The 17,618-nt window shown below is 35.8% G+C and overlaps 1 protein-coding gene across 1 annotated transcript; it reads right to left on the bottom strand.

Annotated features, from left to right (window-relative positions):
• Positions 1 to 776: 776 nt before the first annotated feature.
• On the bottom strand, positions 777 to 7,984 carry LOC108667311 (protein arginine N-methyltransferase 1). The gene is made up of 10 exons (XM_018154331.2): positions 7,852 to 7,984; positions 6,792 to 7,286; positions 6,284 to 6,483; positions 5,861 to 5,953; positions 5,176 to 5,363; positions 4,266 to 4,489; positions 3,324 to 3,452; positions 2,938 to 3,045; positions 2,508 to 2,630; positions 777 to 2,105 (listed from the first exon to the last, which is right to left on the bottom strand). The coding sequence occupies exons 2-10, from the start codon at positions 7,276 to 7,278 to the stop codon at positions 1,996 to 1,998; spliced, it is 1,662 nt and encodes a 553-aa protein (XP_018009820.1). The 5' UTR covers positions 7,279 to 7,286; positions 7,852 to 7,984; the 3' UTR covers positions 777 to 1,995.
• Positions 7,985 to 17,618: the final 9,634 nt, after the last annotated feature.

Genomic DNA, 17,618 nt, shown 5'->3' with positions numbered 1-17,618 from the left:
AATGGCCCACCAAGATAATTATGGCGTATCATTTGAGTAATTGGAATGATCATTTGGCTGATCATTCCGTCTGATTGATATTTTCGTCGGTGAGATACAGGGTTCCACAGGACACACGTCACGACGCCGATCTAGGAATCGTCAAACTTTGTTCCGCTCCGATCAAATTTTGTAGAAATGAAAGCGTTCTAGTCTTTGTCATCTTAAATTGAAATATGAAAGTACGGCAATACAAGAGAGAACACCAAAGCAATGTCTTAGTCTAATTACAATGTTTGGCACATCCAATACCGAGCAAAGACACATAGAAATGAGTGGACGGATTGAACACATTCCTATAAGACTAACTAAAAAATTTCTGCATTAACTTGACTACCACAGATCATTATCACACATTAGAACTGCATGAAAGCAATAAAGTAGGTAGCTGAAAAATTTAAAGACAATATTCAACATTTGCAGCGTAAACATGAGGAACCATGTTTTGATTTGACTGTTGAACATAGGTACGTATCAACTTTTGGTAAACGTTCATGAGATGCAAAGTTGATGTATCAGTCACTGTTGACGATAAAAACAATTTTCAGCGTTGGTAAAATTTGCGAGAAAGAACTCGGCTGGCTTGGAAGGCACAAAATTAGGCCCTATCTTGAAATCTACGACCATTTAATGCGATATCATTTGCTATCTGAGGAGATAAAACTAGAGACAATGACTGAGCCAAATAAAAGAAATTAACTAAAACCAATTTGGCTTAAAGGAAATAAATGATAGGACAAGTACTTATTGAGTGAAATAAATGGTATTAAGCTGAATTTAAATTTGAGATCGCAGATAAAAACTGGGTTTGAAGAGCACAGCCAATCTTCAGGACCAGCTGTAGCAGCTAGACACGGAGAAAGCGCAAACTTCCCTGGTTGCATTGCAGAATAATAAGCATGCAGTTGACAGCTGAGATAAACTGACACATCCACAACAGGCTCGGGTGTACGAGGATCACACTTCCTTATGAAAGAACAATGAATTTATCTTTCTTTTATTCCCGTTGGGTTTCCAATTAAAAAAAATATACATAAAAAGCTTGTTTTCATCAACACAAAAACTGAACTCAAGCGTTCAGTTTCAACTCGATTTGGGTATTCACGCTCGATCCATCAGTTCAGAAATAATTTGCGAAATATAGGAATCTTATAGTTCTGGTCGTTTGTAATTAACATCGAGATTAATTTGGCAGAAATTTTCGAAAATGTTTTTCACAAAACAAAATCAACAGCTTCTCATAAAAAGTCATGCAGATGATCAATTGATAGCTTGTAGTCTAAGTCAAATGTCCTAAAGATGTTATCTGGACATTATTTGCTTAGGCGTTTCATGGATCCATAAAAATTACCGCCTTCATACGGAATGGAGGCACCTTTCACGATACAGAAACAATAAGCTATCACGTTGGCAGGCACCGCTGAAATAAATAGCTACTCTCAGGGACAGAGAGAGTTAAAAGTAATGTCAATGTACGTATAAACACCAAAAAACATAAATAATTAATAAAATCACAAGTGAACGAAACACTAGAGGGAGGTAGAAAATGAGTACACTAGGGGCAAGTTTCAAGTCGGAATTGTTTTAAATAATATAGAATTATCGCATTCTCAGGGGCCTCTAGCATATAATAAGAGTAAAACAGTAGCGAAAAAAGTTGCAAACTATTTCGAATGGGGAGCTATTTGAATGAATTTTAAACTAGACATGAATCTATGTACGCACATGGGAATGCTCTAGCTATTCCTTGTCTCACGATTCGTTTCAGGAGACCTACCGAAAACGCGCTAAATTGACACAAAACAATGGTGAAACAATACTTATAATGCAACGGTGAAATTGACTCAACAATAAATATGATTAAGGGTCAGCCATGACACTACGATACGGAATGCCTGCACTGCAGCAGCACTAGCGCGCCTCAGCACGCAGCACAGTGCAGTACAGTGCTGCGCACTAGTCCACTGTGTAGTGAAGCGTCTTGTCGGGCAGCTTGAAGTTCACCTCCAGAGCTCGCACGTCGTGAGGGTGTCGCTTCACAGAGATTGAAAGCTTCATCTCATCACCTGTACATACACAACAATCAATAAGAAAACTATACATACAACCGTAATCAATAAGTAAACTACACAGGCAACTGCAATTAAGAAGAAGCAACTGCAATCAATAAGAAAACTATACATATAACCGCAATCAATAAGTATACAACACAGAAAACTGATATTAATAAAAAAACTTTATTCTAAAAGCAACTGCAGTCATTAAGAAAAGTACACACAGTAAACAGTAATCGATGAGAAAACTATGCCAACAGCCACAAACAATGAGAAAACATCATCCGCAGAGACGAAGAAAATATTGAACAATTGCGTATTCACTTGAAAGAGGAAAACATGAAATATGGGAACCATCAATGCATTGCTTTGTAAAGTTAGTGAATTGAAAATCTAGTTTTGCGCGAGTAAAACCTTCGTTGATGGGCAGAGGCTCTGGCAAAAGGAAGACTGTTTGCTTCCAGTGCGTGGTCTTCACAGTGGGGCTGGTGCTGAAGGACACGGAGTGCGGCAAATCAAAGTGGGTGTTGAAGTAGCCTGCGACACATGATAAATATTCTAAACAAAGCACATTAAACATAAATAAGTTTTCTAGAAACAATTCTGCATTAGCGTATGTATTTTTAGTCAGTACAAGCTAGAACTTGAATATCTTGATTTCCCTTGAGATGTTAATTTTGTACTACATAAAATTTTGAGAAAATATTCCCAAGCTCTTCAGTGTACAGCTTTGTCTGGTTATTATCAGATATTATTAAGAATCATATAAAATGACCTAATGCAACCTATTTCCATAAAAAAAGGCAAATCAAAAGAATATATAGCCATTAATAACAGCACCCACCCGCGAAGGCGGTCAGACTAGTGGTTCTCGAGGCGACGAGCGAGAAGTCGGAGACAAACTGCGTGTCGGCGATGGTGCATTTGTTCAGGTCAAACTCGGCTATTTGAGCTGCTCAGAAAAGAGGTCATCATTATGATCATATAAAAAAATTGTCTAATCACAATTTGTGTGAATTATTTCAATACCTGTACAGCACTCACGATCCTGACAATATTCATAGAAAGATATTTACGAGTGAAAATTTAAGGTAAGTTATGGTAAACCTGATATACGAATGCTAATAAATAATCATTTAGTTGATAAAATGAGGAATAACTTTAAATACGTCAAATATCTCTAAAATATGGAAAGTGAGTCAGCATTCGAAAATAGGCAACGTGGCAAACCTGTGGAAGTGGCAATCGTAGTCTCTCTGACAGTGATGGTGCTAGCAGCCTGGAGCCACTTCCTGGCTATGCAGCTCATGTCAAAACCATACACGTTATTCCAGAACTGGCTGTACTGAGCGTACATCTCTGCAACAGATGCCATAAAAAGCAAATTTAACCTACGTGAGATACCCAAAGAAAATTGTCAAATATAAAATAGGATAAAATACCCAACGCAACAAGAAACATGATAATAGTTAAGAGTTCACACACATAAAAAGAAGAAGAGGAACAAAATTAGCTTAGAATAGGTTAGGACTAAAGAAATATAGAGATAACTAAAATTAAAATTTTAGTTATTTCGGTAAAGGTACAGTTAAAAAGTTTTCATACCGACCAAATTCAATCTAAGCTTCCATATTTTTGTGTAGCTACGTTATATCGTGAAATCAAGTTTATATGTGAAACCATAGAACACACCAACGCTGCAACGAAATTATGAGATATTTAAAATAAATCACACATAACAATCGGAGATAATTCTAAAAATATACCGTATATATATCATTTCGAGATAAATATCTCAACATTCATACCAGATTTGGTGGGCTAGCAAATACGCAAACACTTTGATCAGAAATGGTCGAGTAAATAGTGAAAATGTGTACCCAAGGCTAACTTGAAACCAAAAGTTCGAAAACGAGCAGCATGAAATATGTACCACTAAAGCCGACAAAAGCACCCGCTTCATGGCTGCCTGGGCCTATACTTTCAAAAAAAGTTAAGGGATCGTAAGTTCATCCGCCAGTCATTGACGGCCTTTCAAGCCAAATCCACCAATCATAGACAAGAAAATAGAGCGTAAGTACTTACGTTCACTTAGCTAGTTTTAAAAGTATGGCCCCAGAATACTAGTTTCAAGCACGGGCTGTTGCAGTTCGCATATGAAAATAAATGAACCTTTGTCATCAATGGCAATGATGTGAAGTGTGCATCGGTTGGGCATCATGAGGCCGCCAGGTGCTAGGAACCTGTCCCTGGCATAGATGACTGAGTCGAGCATGCCTTCAAAGAGCAAGAAGTAGCCCATCCACTCGGAGACGATGATGTCAAACTTCTTGGGATAGTCTTGATCTTCGAGACGTCCTCGTGTCACCTGGACGACTCCATCAAGCTTGTTGGTTCTATTCAACAAGAGGAGAAAATACGTTGTCAGCAAAAGAAATTTACCGACATTCATTATCATGATCATGGTTCATCTACGTTTCCCCCTTTGAATGGAATAGATTAGGAGTATAATTTTTGGTTTATAATGTTGCATTCAAGAGGGGAAGGTACATGGTCAACGGAGAATGAATTGGAAAAGCCCAAGCATTTTCAGTGCTCACATATATTTAAGCTAATTTAGAATTTCTCCTCGCAGCCGGCTAGAAGGCAATGGTAGTGGGTTGCACAGGATTGGTAAGAAAAGTTATTTGCATCAAAATTTTACGTAAAATTTATAGATTACTTCAATAAAACTGTTGAATCTAATTTTTTAGAGTTTTTGGAAATACTTTCCTGGTGTTTTATATAATCAGAATATTACAAGATAAAAGCATGGATGAAATAAAGAATTATTTCATTAAAGATATTTGAACAATTAATTTTTAATGCCTTTTAATTGTAGTGATTTTTTAATCACTACAAGGACATCAATAAAGAGAACTACCTATCCATGAGCAGGGTCACACTATATAATATGGAGGCATACAAAACTTCATCATCATTTATGCATAAATAATTTCAGAATTGTTAAGAAACAGATGCCAGAGAGTCATTCCATTCACAGCTATAAAAATAATGGTGTACAAATGCAATTGTATGTTACCTGATAATTTCCATTGCGTCAAATGCCACAGATGCCATGTCTATGGCCTGCACTGCAGCAGCCTTAGCTTGCGCGCAGAACATGGAGAGGATTCCAGTCCCGCAGCCCAGATCCAACACTCGCTTCCCTTCTATCACTGATGCATTACTCAAGATCGCCTCACGGTAAGCTGTTGTGCGCACCGTGTCCTGTCAAGAAAAGGGTTTACTGTGAGTAATGCATGACAAGAAGGAATTTTGAATCATTTGGAAGATATTTTAAGAAAAGAATCCAATTTGCATGGAATGAACGATGTTAAATTTCATGCTAAAGCTTCAGAATTTACATTCAAACACTGCACCAAAAAAAAAAAAAAAATTGACAACAACAATACAATTTCAACAAATTACAAATTTTAACCTCCAAAGTACCTAAGGGAATAAATTATTGTTTGATGTCATCGAAGGAATAGGATATAAGGATTAATCAAGAAATAATTAAATCATCAAGGAATAATTAAAGCTTAAGGGATACATACACAAGAGCAAACTGATAATTTACAACAAAACATTAAACCTAAAAATGCTATAATTAAACCTAAAAATGCTATAATTCTACATTTGAAACCTGAGTGTAAATTGAAAAACGTGCAAACTGATAAGGGACATTCACTAATCAACATATTAACTCAGCTTAATAGACTAACACTGAGCATCTCGTGGTGGATTTCATAGTTTGAGTAAGAGTCAAAATATCCAGCATCATCTTCAATGGTGCGCATCCCAACCATTTCTTCTTTCTGTAGAGAAAATAAATAAAAATGAGGTTACATCACATTTTCCGTTTGCTGGCTGATACATTATATCAACATTGAGGCACCTTGAACAAAATCTCCAAAAAATTGCACAATGAATTTTGTAAACAAGATTTTAGCATTATCAACTAAATTTTTGTAGGTACGGTATATTGTCAGGCATTTATGACATCTCAATTCTATAACACAGATCTATTCAGTCATATCATATTTACCAGATAGAAGGGATAAAATAGGAAACTATGAACCACCATTCTCAATAACTAACAAGCTAAGCTAAAACTATGATAATAAACACAAAGCTGGATGAGATACCTTGTATTCAGATTTATCCAGCATGTCACTGGCAAACCTTTTGAGCATTTCACGCTGTTTTCGCACGATAACTCTGAGTTCTTCTCGTTCAGCCTCAACCTCGGCATGGGTTTCAGAATCTTCTCCATTAACCTGATAGCTGTTGCAGATGTTTGAAGCAATGCCTTCAGAGTGCAGGTATTCAAGATGACCTTCCATATCTGCAAGGATTGAGGATGCTAGTGAAACAAGTTTTGCATGCAAAAGATGTAAATCAGTTATGACAACTGATAAACCAACACATGGATTTATAGACATTTTTTTCAATAATTAGAAAAACTCAAAATGTACAATGTGTAATGCTTCCTTCAGTGAGTTTAAATGCAAGTAAACTCCTTGATTGGTAGAAATATAATGATATGAAGAATGTATTATATTAGGATACAAGGGTCCAATGCCATTTCAATCAAGTACGTACAGTCTATGGATGACATGGACAATAAAAATTTCATTGCTGACATAAACTCACCAAATCTCAGGAAGGCATCATCTCTCACATGAGGCATCATGTAAGAGTCATCAAGCTTAGCTACTTGAAATGTGTCACTCTGAATTTTATCTAATGCATTGGAGTGCTTCCTTAAAAAATTAATTACTTTAACATAAGATATTTGATCAACTTTTTGCGACAAACAAAGTTTAATCAAATCAAATTGATGCTCAGCCAACATGTGAGTTATCACAGACTCAGGATTCTCTAAAACTTTTGGGCAACCCAGACATTGACAATCTTGTCTTCCAATAAATTCTTCAACTGTCTTCTTTCCATCTTCCCCTTGAGATACAGGGAAATCAAAGTCTTCTTCGTTGTCCTCTGAGTCATCATCTTGACCCAAGTGTTGGCAGCCATTTGAAAGCTGTGAATTATTTACTAGACCGGATCCATTACAGAAAGTGCTGGAAGTATTTGCAAACTCAGCCTGGGCTGCCAGAGGAGGCATATCTGAATCTTCCATTATTTGACCTGAAAAATTACAAGACAAAAGGAGAAATTGTAGCAGAGATTATCAAATCTGAAGAGTGCATCTAAACTACAAAAAAATTGAGCAATGAAACTGACCAACCAAACCACAATTTGATAAATAGAATTGATATTGAACCTCTATTTCTGACTACACAGTAATAAGTAAATTAATAACAAAATAATTGATCGCAGATTAAAATGCCTATTCTCCCTTCATTATTTTTAAGGTTCTTCAGTTTAAAAATAACACAAAAATGGTTAGTTCTCATGCTGTCTATACTAACCAATTTCTTAAAGAAATACTTGCATAACAAGAACCCAGATTATAGTAGATTTTTCATAAAATAAATTGTAATAACTGCAAAGTATGCAGAAGAAAAAGTTCCCTACCTTCCAGAACAAATATATCAAAATTAAATTAAATCTTGTGAATGATCACTAGGTAATATTTAATATGTCAATTTATTTTTAGACAAATTTTACATACAAAATAAAAGGATAAAATTGTGCTAAAAAAGATAAAACTTTCCTATGGTCACAATAAAACATGAAATAAAAAACTTACAGCTACAGTATGAAGACTTTGCTTCTAACTTGTAGATTAGGAAGTAGAAGTCTTCCACACAGGCCCAAGTAGAAGTAGGTCAGAATTCAACTGGAAAGTTAAAATGGTTATTAGTATGATCTGTAGCCAATCTCAAATAATTGGTAGAATTTTCCAACAAAACTAAAGGTAGCAATGATATTTTAAGTAGGTTAAACTTTGTGAATTGTGATAAAAATTTGTCATTATTCTCAATTTTCAAAAGAGAAAGTAGGTGATGTAATGGCCATAGGGAGAAAAAAGATTCAAATTGTTTGCACCCAAGTTGTAGGTATGTTTTGGTTTCATTCACGAGTGGTTTCTGCCTGCTTTTCCAGATTGGATCTGAGGTCTGCATACTGGCCAAACTAGAAAATCAGGCCAAAACCAGCTGTGATTTGAGATAAAAATGCCTGTGGTCTAGGATAATTTCACCTTTTTCTATTGCTTGTGCCTAATTTGAGAAAATAAAGAAAGAGACATATTTTTCCTTAAATTTTTACATATCTGCAGTGAAAATAATGTTTTTACTTTTATTTTTTTCATAAAAAATTTATATAGGGATTTAACCACTCAATTCAGAGAAATTGGGCAATGGACAGCTCTGAACAAGACAAAAATGACTGTGCTTGCTGGTGTGGAACATGCCTACCAGACTACCATTCAAGCAGTAACTAGAGCTTTCACATAATTTTTCAAGCCATGAGTTTCTTGCTTGATGAATTATCTCTCATCTAATTATTGATAAAATTAGTATAGGTTGGCAGAATTTCTTCTTTCAAGCAGGTTTCATTGAAGACCAGAGAATTTGTTTTATTCGCAATTTTCTTATTAGTTTTTTCAATATATCAAACAATATTTTTAGTTTGAACTGGCAAATCGAAAATCAGGTTACCGATGGACATTTTTATTTCGTTAACGACATTTCGAATGTTTCTATCATTCATTATCAAGTTAAAAGGCGCATTGAGTGATGAAATTAGCGTCTCAAAAGTAGGACCAAGGGGACTGCCCATGGCTACGCTACGTAGGACCAACGGCGTAGCCATGGGCAGTCCCCTTGGTCCTACTTTTGCTGAATACTATATGTGCGAAATCGAAAATCGAGTGCTTTCAGATGAACAGATCAAGCCTGAATTATACTGCAGGTATGTCGATGATATCTTCGTTGTGGTTCGAGATGAAAAACAGCTGAGGAATCTGCGACTGGCCTTTGAGATGAATTCTGTCTTGGAGTTTACATACAAGCTCGGCCAAAATCGTACTTTGCCCTTCTTAGATATAGTCGTCCAAGCTAAGAATAATTCATTCGTAACCAAAGTATACCAGAAACCCACAGATGCCGGGAGAGTCCTTAAATCCGCCAGCAAATGCCCAGAGCACTACAAAAGAAGCGCAATAAGTGCTCTCATCCAACGAGCACTCAAAACCTGCTCCTCTGAAAATGATTTGAATACAGAGCTGAAAAATTGCAAAAGAACCTTAGTCAATAATGGATTTGCAAATAGAACAATTGACAAGGAAATTTCAAAGCTTCGATCGAACCAAAACAGACGCAACCATGAACCAGAGACTGACGCAAACATCACAACCATCTACTATGAGAACCAAATGACCAGCGGTTATAAAGCAGATGAACGGATCCTTCATTCTATTGTTCACAACAACATCGTGAACGTAACTAATAATAAAATTAAACTGCCGATTTATTACAAAAACAAGAAAATACAGAATCTTGTAATGAACAATAACCCCTGCAAAAAAAACGGGAGTTTTCCAAGAGACCAATGTAGTCTATAAATTTTCTTGCAATAGAGAAGGTTGTAGACTTCTCCCCAATATGGACTACATCGGGCTCACAACTACGACATTAAGCCGACGTCTCACGTGCCACCTCCAGTCTGGTGGACCAAAGAACCACCTGATGGAAGCCCACAACGAGACCATCACTTGTACGGTGCTGGAAGAATGCACCAGCATTGTCATGAGATGCCCTGACGCCAACCAACTCATGATAGCTGAGGCCCTCATCATTAAGAATAGGACCCCAGCCATCAACCTTCAAACTGCTGGATTTGTCAGAACCTTGAGACTGTTTTCGGAGTAATTTTCAGTGCTTTGATTCTAAATTATTTTGTGATTTTGTAATTATTCCTAACAATTTTGATTTTTGAGTAGTATCCTATTTACTTGATTTTGTACTTATGTCGATGCTAATTTCATCACTCAATGCGCCTTTTAACTTGATAATGAATGATAGAAACATTCTAAACGTCATTAACGAAATAAAAATGTCCATCGGTAACCTGATTTTCGATTTGCCAGTTCAAACTAAAAATATTGTTCGATATATTGAAAAAACTAATAAGAAAATTGCGAATAAAACAAATTCTCTGGTCTTCAATGAAACCTTATTGATAAAACTGGACCCTTGGGCTATGAGATCAAAATTTCATAAAAAATTGGTCACTTTGTAGATACAATATTTGATTCATTAGTAGGAAAATTCTAACATAGCATGCTTGCAGGCAAAATGTCAAATACATGTGATTTTCTGGCTCTTAAGCCAGACTTACTTAATTTCTTAGATAAAAAATAACAGAGAAATAACATAGTTTCAGCATCAATTTTTAAAAATTGCCTGTTAGAAATAAATAAAAATAGTTTTCATTAGCAAGATTCCAGGTCTCATAGTGTGGCACATGAGTCATTGTAAAATTTATCTCAAGGTCATCTGGTTGTTGAACAACTGCATGCCAGTCGATAGGATTTATGCAGTCGTTAATCGATAGGTTTCTTCAGTAGTTCAACAACTTAACAATGAAAACACTAGTGGTTAAGGGAAGTGGTAAAAAAAACTTTTTTATTTACAGACGGATCACTTAGAAATTTAATACATGTATGTAAAACAAAATTTTAAGACTTTTTTGTTCCTGTGAATTTTTCAAAAAATGAAAGAAAACATGAAATTCTTAGAAAATGGACAAAAAAGGGGAGACTGTAGAAATCTCCGCGGGCCTAGGATTTTCAAGCTACAATATCGAGACACATATCATTCGATGCGTAAAGACCATATCTACAAATTATCTACAAAGTAATAACTCTAACTTGATGAAACTTGGTACTGGTAGTCTGGTACACATACCTATCCATTGAGACATAGGGGTGATGTTTAGCATGTGGAAATTTTTTTAATTTCACCTTCATTCGTGAGTAATATGGCAATATGTGCCAAAATTTGCAGTGAACAAAACATTTTTAGCACATTTTTTCATTTATGAAAAAATTCCCTATTGTGCTTGTCATATCCATCTGTCTGTCCGTGACATTACGTTTTTGTTGACAAGAAAATGCGCTCTCTGTCACTTGCTGCAGTGAGTGCTGAGTTATATTTTTCTAACTAGGTACCGTACTGTACAGATTTTAACAAAACTTTTAATATCCAAACCAATATCCAACTATTCATCAGGACCTAATGGTAATGTTAAGCTTGTAAAAAAATTTTCCATTTCACCTTCATTCGTGAGTTATAAAGCAATTGGCGGCCGAAATTTGCTCTGACCAAGAAATTAATTCTGAACTACTGAACTGATTTGGACAAAACTTTGAATATAAAATCCTAACCTCCCAACGGTGATGTTTAGCTCATGACAATTTTTTCAATTTTTCCTTCGTATCAGAGTTATACGGCTAAACGTAAATGGCTCATTGTCAATGCAAATTTAAAAATTGGCCTAAAAATTGCCGGTGTTATTTCTCCGTATAACTCGCGAACAAAAGCATAATCAAAAAAATTTTCACAAGCTGGGAGGTTAGGAATGTGTATTCAAAGTCTCATTAAAATCTATTCAGTACCGTAGATGAGAAGAAATTTCTTGTTCACTGCATATTTTGGCCCAAATTGATGTGTACCTTACGAATGAAGATAAAATGGGAAAAACTTGAAAAATGATGGTAAAATCCAAAAAATTGTCATGAGCTAAACATCACTGTTGGAAGGTTAGGAATGTACTGTCAAACAGGGTAAAAAGGGACGATTTTGAGCATTTTTTGTTAATAACTTCTTACCATGAAACATTTCAGAAACAAGTTTAGGCTAATTTTATAGCTCTTTGTGAGGGCTATCCAATGGCATCTTCAAAAAAACTCCATATGCTATTTGTAAGGTGCCAGATTCAAAATAAAACCGTCCCGATTTACCCCTGGGAACGGGTTAATCCGGGACACTTGCAATAAAAGTTAATTTTAAAACGTTCAAAGCATGCAGAGTGTACTCATCCATTACTAACAGTACTTTGAAGTCGTCCTCTTTCATTGTAGATGATGTAGATGTAAAATAAATTACCTTTTCTGTGATTTTTACTAGCTTACAGGATGGTTTGTAATTTCAAACAATTTTAATCAAGTCTAGTGATTTCACTGTATCAAAAAAGGTCACGAAAAACATACCGGAAACAGAAAATAATGTTTTAGTGAAAACCATCATATGTTTTGGAGAAATAAATCATAGTTTAGGTCAATTACTTTTCATTCTATGATGCCCGGTGCACAATTCTATATATATCATTCTATGTACAATTTTGTGACAAACAATGATGCCTTAATTTTTCGACAAGTGAATTTTTTTTTGCTGAGCAAGGTAAATGTAATAAAAATTCTTTGTGGTTAATCTATTTTTTTGTTAACTGGAAACTTTGCTAACTGAGGTTCTACTTTAAATGCATTTTTAAGGGTGACCCTTATTACCCGAGGGGGGGGGGGGGGGGTGTCCAGGGTGTCCCGAGTAGCCCCGCCGTGCGAAATGGCTGCCATTTTTTTGCAATGAGATAGGCAAATTCTGTCAATTACATTTTCAAGCTGACACCTGGGTGCAACTTTTATGCAAGTAAACTTTTTTAATACGGCAAATATATTTTTTTTGCTCCAGACCTTAGCAGAGGTACTTTTCCAAAATCGCACTTTTCACACTTTTTTTCAGTTATTTTTTAGAGATAGTAAATTTTTGATTTCTTGACTAGCTTTATACATAATAGATAGTAAAAATGTTGAAGTTTACACCAATATTTTTAGTTTTGCAATATTTTGATTAGTTTAGCTGCTACAACATTTCTACGAAATGTGGGACGCGTGTCCCGATTTACCCCACCTGTCCCTTTTTACCCCGTTTGACGGTATATTCAAAGTTTTGTTTTAATCTGTTCAGTAGTTTGATACCAATTTCTCAGTCGCTGCAAATTTTGACTCAAATTTCCGTGTAACTCAGAAATGAAGGTAAAATGGAAAAATTTTTACAAGCTAAACATCACTGTTAGGTCTTATGAAGTTTCATCGAGCTTGCATTTCATTGCTTACAATCTTTCAGATGTATGTATTGTTAAAGTGCATGAGTATCATGAATACAGGCATCATAATACATTCCATACAAGCTTTCAGGTGAACATATTGTTAAAGTGCATGAGTATTATGAATACAGGCATCATAATATATTGCATGCAAGCGTTCAGATGTACGTATTGTTAAAATGAATGAGGATCATGAATACAGGCATTGTAATATAGTGCATGCAGGCTTTCAGGTGTTTGTATTGTTAAAGTGCATGAGTATCATGAATACGGGCATCGTAATATATTGAAAGCAAGCTTTCAGGTGTATGTAGTGTTGAAGCGCACGTGTATCACGAATTAAGGCATTGTAATATATTACATGCAAGCTATCAGATGTATGTACTATGTAGTGTTATAGTGCATGAGAATCATGCATACAGGCATCGTAATATATTGCATGCAAGCTTTCAGATGTGCAAAGTATGTTGAAGTGCATGAATTTCATGTACACAAACATCATAGTACTTTGCATATAAATTTCCCAATGAACCTAATTGGTTAAAAATGCATGAGTAGGGTAAACACACCATATTCCGACACATTAAGGACATACCAAGAAATGAATGGCTATAAAAAGATAACTGTAAGCACCATTCCAGTTCTGATTGCTTTACGTCACTCACTTCACGCCAGCAATGATGAAACATCACAAACTGTTGCCATATTTATTTAAAAGCCTTTAGAATTCAAATCTACAAAATCCCTAAATTTTGACGCTGTGTGTGACTAAATTTGGCATATTGTGAGACTAATTCTGACAGCGCTTCAAACTCTTACTAATTCGTAATTCCAACGCCCTGTGTGAGCTGTATTGGAATATGACACAGCTCGGAATGAGCTCAATTAAAAAATTTTAATTCTTGCACACAGCTTTGAACGGAGCTGTGTGTGTCTAATTCCAAGCTGTGTCAGAACCAGGGTGCAGAGGGTGGATGCAGCATTGCCAATATATGGGTTTTTAAGCCCTAAGCCACCTTGTAAATAAGTTTGTGGCTTGTAAATAGTTTTTCATTACTCAGTAAAAATGGCTTTTCATTAAAAATTACCCAGCAATGCATCTTAAAATTACCTGCCAGGTTGCATGCACGTGTTACCCCAAATAACTGATTTTACCCTAAAAACAGTCTGATTGTATAGCAAGTATCAACTGAACATGTGATAATGCAGTTTGAACGCTTTAATGTGACTGCAACTACGTAATCGTAAACTTAATGTTTACATTTTTTTGGCAGGAACTCATTGCAACTGATTTCCGAACAAGCTTCACTGCATCCTGATCCATCCAACATACTGGAAACCTTACTTTTTTTAAATAGTTGGCCGAAGACTAACAAATATATTAAATGCAAGAATTTCAATCTGAATGTGTTGGCAAGATCTTCTGAACAATCTGAAGCGTAAATTTTGCTACTGAAGCGTCACCAAAGATCTTTCAATATTCATCCACTCTCTGCACAGTGGTGTCAGAATTAGTTTTATGTGTCTAAAACTGTCTCTTAACTTAATCATCTAATAATTTTTTTACCACTTGAAATCGGCAAATACAAGTATTTATACTTAAAGGATTCCTAATATATTCACGGACTTATTTAAAAGTCACAATCCATAATATTCTTTCTACACAAACAGTTTATCACTATTTGGTAGAGCAAGGTCAACTATCAACTTTGACACATTTTTCGATGTTCTCACTGGGTGATGCGCACTGTCTCTCTTTGTATCTCAACATTTTCCCGCCTGACGGCACAGACCTAGTGTTTTGGCAATAGGCCTAGTATGGCGTGCAACAGTATGTCATCACCATTTCAACCATCAACGAATGCCTGGAACTAAGAAAAAGCTTAATATAAAGGAAAAAAGTTGAACTGTGTAGTAATCACCCACGATTTCAGAATATACCACGTTTACCCTAAGCCACAGTTGTGTCCTCCCATACCCAGGATGGTGCCGTTTTCCGCGGATTAATCTGGCGTAAACGAGGCTACAAGCCATTCTACTGGCGTACAACGTGGCGTACAAAGAGCTAAAATAACGTTATTGGCGCACACGCCCGGCGTACGTCCGCATCTGGTTTGTCTCAACGTACGTCTGCATCTGGGTGATCTGGCTTGTCCCGACGTACGTCCTCATCTGGTTTTGAGCATTTTAGTGCATACTAATGCGTTTTAAGGCAATTTAGGGCCTTCTAATACGATCCAGTGCGTTCTATTACGATCTAGTGTGTTCTATTATGATCTAGTGCCTTCTAATGCGATCTAGTGCGTTATATTACGATCTAGTGCGTTCTATTACAATCTAGTGCATTCTATTACAAACTTTATTATATTATTAACAACATGGCACATTATAACATAACACATCATAACATAGCACAGTATAACAACACACCATATTATAACAACATAACACATAACATTGCAGATTGCACAGTATAACAACATAACATAACACATCATAACATAGCACAGTATAACAACACACCATATTATAACAACATAACACATCATCACCTAGCACAGTATAACAACATAACACATCATAACATAGCACAGTATAACAACACACCATATTATAACAACATAACACATCATCACCTAGCACAGTATAACAACATAACATAACACATCATAGCATAGTACAGTATAACAACATAACACATAACATTGCACAGTATAACAACATAACATACATCATAAACTAGCACAGTATAACAACATAACAAATTATAACATTGCACAGTATAACAACATAACATAACACATCATAACATAGCACAGTATCAACATAACACATTATAACATTGCACAGTATAACAACCTAACATAACACATCATAACATAGCACAGTATAACATAACACATAACATTGCACAGTATAACAACATAACACATCATAACATAGCACAGTATAACAACATAACATAACACATCACATTATAATGCAACATAATATATTGTATTATATTATGTTCTGTTGTCCTGTGTTGTGTTGTGTTTTAATTTTTTATGTTATGATGTATTCTATTATATTAGGTTGTGTTATAATGTGATCTGATATAGTATCATGTGTTATGTTATGTTGTGTTAGAATGTGTTGTATCATGTTTGATTGTGTTATAATTTTTGATGCTATATTATGATGTGCTATAATGTGCTGGGTTGAGTTATGATGTCTTATAATGGGTTTTATTAGGATATGTTGCGGTATAATTTGTTTTGTTGTTCTATGTTATGTTACGATGTATAGTGTTATATCATGATTAGTTATGTTATAATGTATTGTGTCATGTCACTACAATGTGTCATGCTATGTTATTTATGTTATGTTGTGTTACAGTGCATTGAATTATGTAATGTTGTTACATTATGTTGTGTTGTAATATGTTGTGCTATGATATTGTTTTTTATAATATGTTATGTTATAATGTAATGTCATGTTAGGGTGTGTTATAATGTGTTGTATAGTGATATGTTGTGATGAGTGCAGTGCTGTTGTGCAGTGATATTTTGTGTTGCAATTTGTTGTGTTGTTAATACCATATTTGTTAGTGTTACCATATTTTGTGTTATTTGCTTGTGTCGATCATTAAGCATCGGCCACTTTGATCGCAGAGAGCGCTCAAAAGTGTTGATCATTGGGCATCAGCTAAACCGACCGTAAATCGCGTGCGCTTGTGTCGAATCTGTTGTTACGTTAACAGGTACGCATTGTATCTGTTGCTACGTTAACAGGTGCGCATCGACTGTCGATCATTAGGCATCGGCCACTTTGATTGCAAAGAGCACGCGTCAGTGTTGATCATTGGGCATCGGCTAAACTGATTGTAAATCGCGCGCGCTTGTGTCGATCATTAGGCATCTTTCACTTTGATCGCAAAGAGCGCGCATCAGTATTGATCATTGGGCATCGGCTAAAACGATTGTAAATCGTGTGCGCTTGTGTCGATCATTAGGCATCGGCCACTTAGATCGCCACTATGCAGAGGGTGGATGCAGCGTCGCCAATATATGGATTTTTTAGCCCAAAGCGTCACCGGCCATTTTAAAGATGCGTCGCCGGGTAATTTTTAATGACTAGCCATTTACACTGAGTAATGATGAACTGTTTACAAGCCACGAATTTATTACAAGGTTGCATGCACGTGTTACCCCAAATAACAGTCCGATTGTACAGCAAGTGTCAACTGAACAAGTAATAAAGCAGTCTGACCGCTCTAATGTGACCGAAACTACGCAATCAAAAAAACGTTGTTTACATTTTTTGCAGGAACTCATCGCAACTGATTTCCGGACAAGCTTCGCTGCATCGTAATCCATCCAACGTACCGGAAACCTTACTTTTTTCTAAATAGTTGGCTGAAGACTG

Source organism: Hyalella azteca, unplaced genomic scaffold, assembly GCF_000764305.2.
Source record: "Hyalella azteca isolate HAZT.00-mixed unplaced genomic scaffold, Hazt_2.0.2 contig17970, whole genome shotgun sequence".
Lineage (NCBI taxonomy): Eukaryota > Metazoa > Arthropoda > Malacostraca > Amphipoda > Hyalellidae > Hyalella > Hyalella azteca.
The sequence above is the reverse complement of the archived record's forward strand: the minus strand, read 5'-3'. Positions and strand labels throughout refer to the sequence as shown.

Coding starts and splice junctions, on each gene's coding strand:
- LOC108667311 (XM_018154331.2), bottom strand. CDS start 7,278: ATGGAAGATTCAGATATGCCTCCTCTGGCAGCCCAGGCTGAGTTTGCA. Junction 3,046..3,323: donor TACGATTGCCACTTCCACAG/GTTTGCCACGTT, acceptor TTTTCTGAGCAG/CTCAAATAGCCGAGTTTGAC. Junction 2,106..2,507: donor GCCTCTGCCCATCAACGAAG/GTTTTACTCGCG, acceptor GTGTATGTACAG/GTGATGAGATGAAGCTTTCA.